We start from the raw sequence: 11,199 nt of genomic DNA, 5'->3' as shown, positions 1-11,199 counted from the left end.
TGGGCCAGCTGCCCTTGAGCTCTGACTGCCACTCATTGTCTAATATCTGTCCCCTCATGGGATTCCCTGGAGCTTCCATCATCCAGCAACTAAAGAGTCAATTCCCAGCAAATGGGGGGGCGGGGAGACTGTGACTGGTGTGCCCTTGCTGTGCCTGCCCCTAGACATTTTGACTGTTACCCCTGACTGTCAGCAACATAATTGGACTGTGGCTCATTTAAGCAAAAGGGAACTTAGAACAGCTTTGGGGGGTTCCAAAACTGATGTGGTGGCTGGAGTGCCAGGTTTGGGAACAGTTGTAGGGTCAGGGTCCCAAATAAGTGTAGTCAAGTTAGGATGTTTTGAGGTGGTTTAAGAATGAGACTGTTTATAAAGTCCCTTCAGGCTGTTAGTACCCCAGGCCTGAAGGGGCAAAGGCAGGGAGCAGCCCAGAGACTTGTATGAGGAGGATAATGAATGGGAGCTATCACCTTCAGTTGAGGGGTACAGCCAGCCCCATGGGGAACGAGTCTGGGGACTGGAGCCCCAATCTCTCCCTCTTCCTCCTCCTAGTCTGCTGCAGTGATATCCACTGGCTGCACCCAGTAGGAAGCCAGAGGGCAGGGAGCTGGTAGATGGAATCCATAGAAAGATGGAAAAGGACAGAGTGACATGGAGAGACGAACGAAGACATTCAGTCACTTTGGGAAGAGGCAATTCTGATAGAGGATGCTGGGGCACCAGGGGCAAGAGAGGTGCATGTTAGTCGTCAGTGTGTCCATCTATACAGCCAAGCTCATGTAGGCATTATTCACAATGGCTAAGACGTGAAATCAGGCCAAATGTCCATTAACAGATGATAATCTGTTTAATGGATAAACAAACTGTGTGCTATACATTTATTGGAATATTATTCAACCTTAAAAAGGAGGCTCACACCTGGAATACAAGCACTTTAGGAGTCCAAGGTAGGAGGATCACTTGAGTGCAGGAGTTTGGGACCAGCCTGGGTAACAGAGTGAGATCCCGTCTCTAAAAAGGGAAGAAATTCTGACACACACTACAACATGGATGAACTTGCATAAACCTTGAAGGCATTATAAGTGAATTAAGCCAGTCACAAACATACAAATACCATATAATTCCACTTATATGAGGTACTTAGAGTAGTCAAATTCATAGAGACAGAAAATAGAATAGCGATTGCCAAGGGGGGAGGGGAAAATGGGAATTACTGTTTAATGAAGATTGAGCTTCATGTGTGCAAGATAAAAACAGTTCTTTAAATGAATAGTTGCAATTTGCACAACATTGTGAATGTATTTAACACTGTTGAACTGTATACTTAAAAGTGGTTTAAGACAGTAAATTGTTATGTGTAAAAATGCCACTTTAAAAATATTGAAAATAGGGCTAGGCATGGTGGCTCAAACCTATAATCCTAGCATTCTGGGAGGCCTAGGCAGGTGGATTGCTTAAGCTCAGGAGTTTGAAACCAGCCTGAGCAAGAGCAAGACCCCCATCTCTAAAAGTAGCCAGGCGTTGTGGCAGGCCCCTGTAGTCTCAGCTACTTGGGAGACTGAGGCAGGAAGATCCGTTGAGCCCAAGAGTTTGAGGTTGCTGTGAGCTATGACATCACAGCACTCTACCAAGGATGACAAAGTGAGAGTCTGTCTCCCCCCCCCAAAAAAAGATTGAAAATAAAAACCACCTTACCAGGCTTAGTGGTTCATGTCTGTAAATCCAGCAATTCGGGAGGCTGAGGAGGGAGGATCACTTGAGGCCAGGAGTTCAAGACCAGCTGGAGAAAATAATTATATTCCATCTCTAGAAATATAAATAAATAAATAAATAACAGCAGTTGGCAGAGCATTGTGGCATGCACCTATAGTGCTAGCTACTAGGAAGTTTGAGGTGGAAGGATCACTTGAGCCCAGGAGTTTGAGGATCCAGTGAGCTATGATCATGCCACTGCTATGATCTAGCCAGGGAGACAGAGTGAGACCCTGTCTTTTAAGAAAAATAAAAAAAAACACACACAATATGTCCACTACCATAGTGACATCACACAATATTGATTCATTGCATTGCTTTCCCTAAGCCAAGTGGCTGCATTGCACAGTTCCAGTGGGCATCAAGCAAATATTACACAGTAATATTAGTAATAGTAGTAGATGGTACAGCCTTGGGCTAACCCCGTGGAACACAGGGAAGGGGTCCTTGCTGACTCCAGTGACCGTTACTCACATCAGTAACCTTATCTACAATGATCCACTTACTGCTCACCACATGGATCATGCTACCCCAACAACTAACCCCTTTCCTCCTCCACCAGGTCTTCTGGGCCATTGGGACAGTGTTTGAGGTCATCCTGGCTGTGTTCGTGATGCCCAGCCTGGGCTGGCGCTGGCTGCTCATCCTCTCGGCTGTCCCACTCCTCCTCTTTGCTGTGCTGTGTTTCGTAGGTATCCTTTAAGAGATCTCAGCCTTTGCCACCTGGCACTCCACTGGACTCTGTACGTGGGTATGGGTGTGAGGGAGAAGGACATTGAGCCACCTTTCAAGATTAAATAAGGAAACGAGACAAGGGACCAAGGCCTGGGGTAGCCCCAGGGTGGGGTGTTACATTTTCTCCAGGCAGACACTTCTAGGATGTTTCCTAGGGAGATAGCTAGGGATTAAGGGTTTCATTTATCCCATGATGGCAGATCTATACTTAAAGTGACTGTATTGGATTAGTTGGGATTCTTAAGTTGAAAGTGACAGCAACACAATTCAAGCTGGTTTGAGCAAAAGTGAGGAATAAATGTATTACAGAGCATTAAATCTAACTTCAGAGTTCCCACCTAAAGACTCCACACATAAACAAGAGCATGTGGCTGGGAGGGAGTGTTCTGCTCTACCCTAACCAGCTTTGTATGGGTCTCCTGTTTCCCCCAGTGGCTGCCAGAGAGTGCAAGGTACGATGTGCTGTCTGGGAACCAGGAAAAGGCAATCGCTACCTTAAAGAGAATAGCCACAGAAAATGGAGCTCCCATGCCACTGGGGAAACTCATCATCTCCAGACAGGTCAGTTCCCAGATCGACTTACTGGGTGGCATGCGTATTGGTGTCTGCTGTGGGGTGGGGCATGCACGTGCATAGTGAGCACGTGTATCCAGGGTAGGGTGACTAGATTTTAACATCGGTAAGGCGGGACAACATGGGGGGGGGGAACGGGGCGGGGCCGGGGCAGGGCAGGGACTGACAACAATGCAAACTTTGATAAGCAATTCTCGATAATCACTTCTCAGTAATTATTTGTTATTATTACAGTTTAACATTATAAAATTAACAAAAATAATATAAAACTCATATTCTGGCGAAATAGCCACATGGCAGCTGAAAACCGTATATTCCCTTCTTGTTCTCCCGCCCGTTCGTGCATTCTTTCCAAAATTCGGGACTTTTTAAAAATGCCGCGGGACGGGGGATGTCTGGTCACCCTAATCCAGGGTTGTGTGTGCGTGTGCATGTGTGCACGGCGTGTGTGTGTGTGTGTGTGTGTGTGCTCATGCAGGTGTAGGCAGAGCCTGCAAGGGTAATTTAGCACCTCCAATCTGTATTTTTACTGTCCAGTTCTATTGCAAATACGCTACCTAGAACATTTAGCCAGTGATCAGAGAAACGTAAGATCTACTAATGGATCCTGTAAGTACTCCTGCTTGGTTGCACCTTTCAGCACTGATGGAGTGTGACTAGCAAATGTGAAAGATCAGCAATGGCCGTGCCCTAAAACTACATTGGAACGTAGATCTAGGGGATGAACACGCCTATTGTGGATATTCCTGATGGCTGGTGCATCACTCCCAGCAGCCGGCCATCAGGGAATCCATCACGGAGACGTCTATGGGCACCTGCTTCACATAGGCACTGGTACTACACACGTGGGAAGAAGGGGTAGATCATTAATTCCTGAATTAATTTGCCACATGATCTATTTACCAAAAACATGTTTTAAGGATCATTCTTTTTGAATGTCTTTAGTAAATAGGAATACACTATATTTTTCATATATAAATATATAAATAAATACATTTATTCACCAATATAGTCTTTCTAGAAATATACTAATGAGTCTATTTCTAAATACTGTACTACATATATTAATGCTCTATTACAAAGTATATTCAGTAAATTCAAACCTCATAGATTACATGAAATATATTTAATGAATTTAATTTAATGAATATTATCTCCTTATTCAAGCATATATTACAAAATATTTTTATTCATGAAGACCATATTCATAGATAGACTAAATCCCCCCATGACCTGTGATCTATTTTTTTAATTTTTAGCATGTTTTAATACGTGATCATTTCTCAAACTCCTGCTAAGAAAAATATTTTGATTATATATATGAAAAGAATATAATCACAATCAGAGGATTATTATTATTTTTAGACAGAGTCTCACTCTATTGCCCAGGCTAGAGTGCGGTGGCCTCGCTCACAGCAACCTCAAACTCTTGGGCTCAAGGAATCCTCCTGCCTCAGCCTCCCAAGTAGCTGGGACTACAAGTGCCCACCACCATGCCCAGCTATTTTTTTTAACTTTTTTTCTATTTAGTAGCGACAGGGTCTCTCTCTTGCTCAGGCTGGTCTCAAACTGAGCTTAAGCAATCTACCTGCCTGGCCTCTCAGAGTTCTAGGATCATAGGTGTGAGCCCATGATATCCTGGCCCAAAGGATATATTTTCAAAAGAACACATAAAGCAAAGATTCAGTAAATTTGTAAATGGTATAAAACTGGCAAATGGGTCCTTTAGCTAATCAATGTTTTGACAAATTGACCTTTGGCAAGTTGGTTTTTCAGTAAAGGAGTCATTGCCACTTTGACCTAGAGCTGGCTTTGAAGGAAAGAGAGAGAGAAGTAAGTGTGTGTGAGAGAGAGAGAGAGAAAAATGATTGCACTATGTGAAATCCCCTGGACTGCTTTTCTGCTCTGTGGCCCACAAGACTGCCCAAGGTCAGAGTGGGCCAGGCCTGAGGGCTTGCTTCCCAGCTCTGGATTTCCAGGTTGGAGGGCAGGATGTGGTTCCAGCCTAGGGGATCAAGTCCCTGGATTTTGCTGAATCTGGCTGAAGGTGTTGGGTAGCTAAATCCTATGGGTTTGAGTCCTGGGTTCCCAGAGCCTGCATGTCCTGTGCCCCAAAACTTCCCTCCCAGCAGTAGTCTCAGGCCACCAGCCGGTGCCCCACACATCTGAGAATAAATACAATTTCCTTATCTTGAAACAGGAAGACCGAGGCAAAATGAGGGACCTTTTCACACCCCACTTTAGATGGACAACTCTGTTGCTGTGGTTTATATGGTAAGAGCTGTTTGGTGACCACCTTGACCTCCTTCCCCTCCTGTGCCTTGTTCCAGCTTTTGTTTTCTGATGTACAGAAAACACTTTGATCTCAGGCAGCGTTTGCAAATTTCAGTAGTTTGAACATCACCCTCCTGATTTCTGCCACCTCTGGCAGTCATCTGTACTATTATTTTCTTAGTCTTTTTCTTTAAGTTGACTTGCTTTTTACTCATGAGGATCTTTGAAAAAGAAACTTCATCTCTCTACTTCAAAGGAAAAAACACTGAATTGCAGTTATCGAAGGCAATCTTCAAGATAAGTACAACAGAAAGTAGCTAGATTGATTGTTTGCAGAGGTAACGAGCTTTTGTGTTTAAGAGACAGACTAAGAGAAAGGGGAGGTGTTAAGGATTCCACAGCACACAAGTGAGACTGGGATATCGTTCAAAAGAATGGAAAGGAAACTTAAAAGTGACTTTTCCCCCCCCACAATACAATTTCCCATTTGTGCAGTATCAGTTCATCTTGCCTGGGGTACCACCAGTGGCACACAGCACACAGTTTGGGAACTGCAAATTTGGTCACCGTGGCCGTTTTCAGAACTTTCGGTTCTGATCCAAATCAACTTTTCTTAAACACAGCCACACAGCCGTGGGAGGCTAAAGGTTGGGGTGGCATTTGCAGAGAGTAATCACCTTAAGCTCCAGGTGGAATCAAATTTCAGTCATCTTTCCATCTCTTTGTGCCAATTCATGAACATGGCATCAACAGTGTACAGATTGGCCTGGCTTAAGGCTTTGTGCTGTTTTTTAACCAGTTCTCATTTTTCCTATTCACCTCTGAGCAGAGGCGCTAATTAGCAGAGGAGTGTCCTAGGGGCAGTCAGTTACAAGAAAGAGGAGAAAAAAAGCTTTGATAATGTACAGAACCGGACTCCAGCGCTGCCCCCACATTCCTAGGAGCTGAATCAATGCACCAAGCATTTATTTTTTTTTTATTTTTTATTTTTTTATTTTTTTATTTTATTTATTTTTTTTTTTAGACGGAGCCTCAAGCTATCCCCCTGGGTAGATGCCATGGCATCACGCTCACAGCGACCTCCAACTCCTGGGCTCAAGCGAGTCTCCTGCCTCCGCCTCCCAAGTAGCTGGGACCACAGGCACCCGCCATAATGCCTGGCCATTTTTTTTGGTTGCAGCCATCATTGTTGTTTGGCGGGCCCGGGCTGGGGATTCGAACCTGCCACCTTAGGTGTATGTGGCTGGCGCCTTAGCCGCTTGAGCCACAGGCACCGAGCCATACCAAGCATTTATTAAACACCTGCTGTGTGTCCAGTACAAGTGTGGAGTCCATAGGATTTTTAAAAAAGGAATGGGGCAGGCCAGAGTTAAGAATACCTACCTTGGTGGCGCCTATAGCTCAGTCAGCAAGGGTGCAGGGCCATATACACTTAGGGTGGCAGGTTCAAACCTGGCCTGGGTCTGCTAAACAACAATGACAACTGCAACCAAAAAGTAGCTGAGCATTGTGGTGGGCGCCTGTAGTCCCAGCTACTTGGGAGGCTGGAGCAAGACAATCTCTTAAGCCCGAGAGTTGGAGGTTGCTATGAGCTGTGATGCCACAGCACTCTACCCAGGGCAACAGCTTGAGACTCTTGTGTTGAAAAGAAAAAAGCATACCTACCTTTGAGTGTGTATAGTTAGTTTGGGCCAACACCACTTGAATACTGAAGCAATTAATACAGACTAACTTTAGTGCACTGCAGAAGTTGTCAAATATGCTAGTACAAATTGTAACCCAAGGAAGTTAATCATTGGCTTCTGATTCTAAATTCCCACGATACTATTTTATTGGATGGAAATATTCTGGCCCTGCAAACCTGAGTATTCTTATTCCTGTGTCCATCAGGAATTGATTAACTGTCTCATTCTGCTCTGAAATTATAAAATAACATGTCCAAATTGACTGACTCAAACCAGAAGCCCTGACAGATGTCAACAAGATTGTTTTATCTCAAATTTTGGTCCCTAAAACTGTTTTCACTCGTTGCCAGTTGGATAAACAGCCTTGGAGGTGCTGTGTCTCTAGGATATAATATAGTTCATAGTCTTTCAAAGGACACAGGATCACTTCCCTTTCATCATATGATGCTGTTTACCTGCCATCTTCCTGCTCCAGGTCCCCAGTAAAATTCCCAAAGACCCAGTGCCGTCCAAAGATGGGTCCCTACTGCTATAGACACAGGCCCTTCCCAAATGGATGGGAAAAGGGAACTTGCATTTCTCTGATCATTTCTTTACCTTTGTTACTTGCTCCTGGCAGGTTTTCCAATGCGTTTTCTTACTACGGGTTAGTTCTACTCACTACAGAACTGTTCCAGGCAGGAGACGTCTGCAGCAGTGAGTATGGCGGTTCTCTTTCCTGGCCAATTACCCCTGCAACTCCCAGTACATAACAGAGTCACACAGGCATTCACATCCAGGGCTCTGCCCTTATGGGGCCTGGCCTTACTTTGTTTTCCAAGATGCTCTGGAAAGACCTGGACAGTCTTGTCACAATAGAGCTACCATTAGCAGAGCCACTTTATGTCAGGGTTTGGGCTCTGAAGTTAGCATTGTTAAAAGATAAGGCAAGGCACAGTTAACATTTTGAAGAGTATATTGAACAGACAGCAATTTCATGAATCAGCAGAAAAGAGCTCAAGAAACAGAAACAAGGAACAAAAAGAGGATTAGTCATTTAAAAATGACTTTTCTTGTAGGGTTAAAATGGAAGGGACTGCCTTGTCATGCCAGCCCAGGTAGCTACTTTATTTGCGTTTCCCTTTTCTGGTGTGAGGTGGAGAGTAGCCCCTTTCAAAGTTCAGTTTGATTTTGTTACTTAGCAAAAGTGACTCCAGTCTGATTTGGTCTGGGCTGCTGGGCCTTGGGGCAGGAGGCTGGTCCAAAACAATGGCCTCCTATCTAAGCTTTGATAGAAGGTCATCCAAAAGCAAGACAAAAAAAAAAAAATGCTTAACTGGTTAAGGTGGAACAGTAGCCTTGACATCCTTTAATAAAAGTTGGTGTTTTCTGATTGGTTAGGTTACTGTGAGTAACCTGGGTTTCAGTTTACTTATGTGGAACTCAGAATCCTCCACTGTCTCAGCCTAATGGCCTCCCAATTAATTGTTTTTAACAGCGCTTAAGGTGAAAACTACGTATAGGTTAAAATTATCACTGAAAATCTCCTGGCCCCTCAAACCCCCATGGTATAGTACTCAGAGTTTTATGGAAATGATCGTGCAGCAATTCTAATGTGCACATTAACTCTGAGAACCAGGTTGGATTGCCACCCTGGCCGTGTAATAGAATTGCATGGGAAGCATTTAAACAATGCCCAGGTCAATTTAATAGGTATCTCGGCGTGGAGGCTGATGCTGGTGAAGCCCAGGCATTAGCAATTTTTAAAAGCTCCCCAGGTGATTCTTTTGTACACCTGGAAGTAAGACCCAGTGAACAAAAGGAAGGAATAAAAAGGAAAGTTTCTATGCAGATGTCTGTGCTTTCAAACCGTTCTCTCTTTAAAATAATACTAGATTCCTAGCACTGACCTCAGGTTGGGGGATAAAGGAATCAAGTTCTTGCTTGTCTTCAAGGTTTGCTCAATTATCTGTTTTTGTATGAAGCCTCTATAACTTTAGTTAATAGTTTTGTTCATTGGTATAACCATTCAGTGAGACAGTGGCGTCACATCTCTCTTGCAGGTTAAATGCTCTGCAGAAGTGCCTTAGTGTAGATAGATCAACTATAGGGTTTGGTATTGACTGAGCATAGGTTGCATCCCCTAATAGTGGTGCTTCAACTAAGCAAAGGATCCAGAGGAATGTTAAAAAGCAGGGGATGGGCTCGGCGCCTATAGCTCAACTGGCTAAGGCGCCAGCCACGTACACCTAAGGTGGCGGGTTCGAATCCCCGGCCTGGACCCGCCAAACAACAATGACGGCTGCAACCAAAAAAATAGCCGGGCGTTGTGGCGGGCGCCTGTGGTCCCAGCTACTTGGGAGGCGGAGGCAGGAGACTCGCTTGAGCCCTGGAGTTGGAGGTTGCTGTGAGCTGTAATGCCACGGTACTCTACCCAGGGGGACAGCTTGAGGCCCTGTCTCAAAAAAAAAAAAAAAAAAAGCAGGGGATGGCAAACCTTTTTTTTTAGTCTTTGTGGACCATGCAACTCTGCCCTTTGTAGTAGGAAAGCATCTATGGGCAATATGGAAATGAATAAGCATGCTTGTGTTCAAATTCAGATTTGAATTTTATATAATTTTTATGTCTCAGAAATAAAAATAAAATCCTAACCTCCCAACCAACTGCATAGACCCCTTTTTGTCTCAGGTTACCTGTGAGAAACCTTTAAAACTTGAGTTTGATGGGAGGTTGGACATGCCTTGTTATACCCCACCCCACTAAAGGCCATTAGGCTTTGGTCCTAGGGTTAAAGAGCAACCAACCTTTTTAAAAGCATTCTTCATTGCTGATTTCAACCAACCTCCTGAAGCTGCTCCTCCTTTCAATACAGCAGTGGCCTAGCATCCCTTCCTGATAAGAGGCCACAACTTTGGCGTATTTCTGACCAGTCTACAGAGGCTGCACACAGAGGGCCTTCATGTTCTCTGCTTCATCTTTGACACATAAAGCTTAATTGTAATATATTTAAATGTTTAATCTCCACCTCCAGGTGGACATTGGGACGCATGTGGCATACACGTTAGCTTCCTGCGCACGCGCACACCTCCCCTTCACAAATATTCATAGCTCCTCTCATAACCTTAGCCAGAGCGCTCAGTATGAATATCCCGTTTCCTCTTTCCCTCCCTCTAAGTGTTTGCTCTTGGCAACTGTGTTTCCCAGTCTATCAGGATGACCAAACTGTAGGCCACAACCCTTTGTGAGAAGTAAACCTCTCCTTTCCAAGTTTATGAACCTTACCATTCTTCAGTTGACAGTCTCATGAATTCCTCTTTTGATTCCTAAAAATCATTTAAAAATTTAAAAAACAAACCAGTTGTGGTGGTGTGTGCCTGTCGTCTCAGCTACATGGGAGGCTGAGGCAGGAAGATCACTTGAGCCTAGGAGTTTGAGGCTGTAGTAAGCTATAATTGCACCACTGCACTCTGGCCTGGGTGACACAGTGAGATCTTATCTCTTGAAAGAGAAAAGAAAGGAAAAGAAAAAAATGTAAAAACCATTTTTAGCAAATGGGCCAGGAAAAAACAGGCAGGAGATCAGATTTGACCCAGAGGCCAGAGTTTGCCAACCCCTGTTAAAAAGCTCTCTTGTATACCTGGGTGGAAAAGTGATACTATGGAACAAGCCCCAAACTGGGAATCAGGTTTGATGAAGAATGAAGGGTCTTGGAGAAATGTGATAGGACAAAGGGTGTTATCTAATGGTAACAAAGTGGGAGAAAGTTAGCAAGCCCTGTTTGTTCGGATTATTCTCGGTCCCCGTATCTTTAGCGATAAAGATGCTCATTTCCTCTGGGTCTGGGAAAAGCATCTCCCTTTCTCTCACATTTCTTCAATATGCCATGGCGCTACATTTTGGGGTAGCATGTCTGGAGCCCCATTACGGTGATAAGATATCAAGGATGGGCGATCAGGAATTTGATCAAATATCAAGGGGTAGGCATTGTTAAAGGAAAAACTTGCAACACATTAAATTTCTCGGAATTGAATCAAACAATGATTCCTGAATCAGGCAGCACTCAGCCGCCCATCCCCGATGGGTTCAAAGTGACTCCACATTACTGGTTGATTAGAGAGGACTTATGAACAGAAAAAGGAAGATGACATCATGTTCTTCTGACTCTTCTACCTGAAAAAAAAAAAGGTATTAAAAAAGGGGG

At 44.2% G+C, this 11,199-nt stretch overlaps 1 protein-coding gene across 2 annotated transcripts in view; it reads left to right on the top strand.

Moving 5' to 3' along the window:
- The window catches only part of SVOP (SV2 related protein), a 92,303-nt gene that overhangs the window by 69,980 nt on the left and 11,124 nt on the right, over window positions 1-11,199 (top strand). For both annotated transcript variants that reach the window (XM_003789886.2, XM_012805270.1), the window contains exons 8-11: window positions 2,315-2,440; window positions 2,920-3,048; window positions 5,261-5,334; window positions 7,639-7,715. In XM_003789886.2, coding sequence (XP_003789934.1) covers window positions 2,315-2,440; window positions 2,920-3,048; window positions 5,261-5,334; window positions 7,639-7,715 — 406 coding nt within the window. The remainder of the gene's footprint in view (window positions 1-2,314; window positions 2,441-2,919; window positions 3,049-5,260; window positions 5,335-7,638; window positions 7,716-11,199) is intronic.

The sequence above is a fragment of the Otolemur garnettii genome, unplaced genomic scaffold, assembly GCF_000181295.1.
Source record: "Otolemur garnettii isolate 467f Iridium unplaced genomic scaffold, OtoGar3 scaffold00038, whole genome shotgun sequence".
NCBI classification, from domain to species: domain Eukaryota; kingdom Metazoa; phylum Chordata; class Mammalia; order Primates; family Galagidae; genus Otolemur; species Otolemur garnettii.
This window is presented reverse-complemented; position numbering and strand designations above follow the sequence as displayed.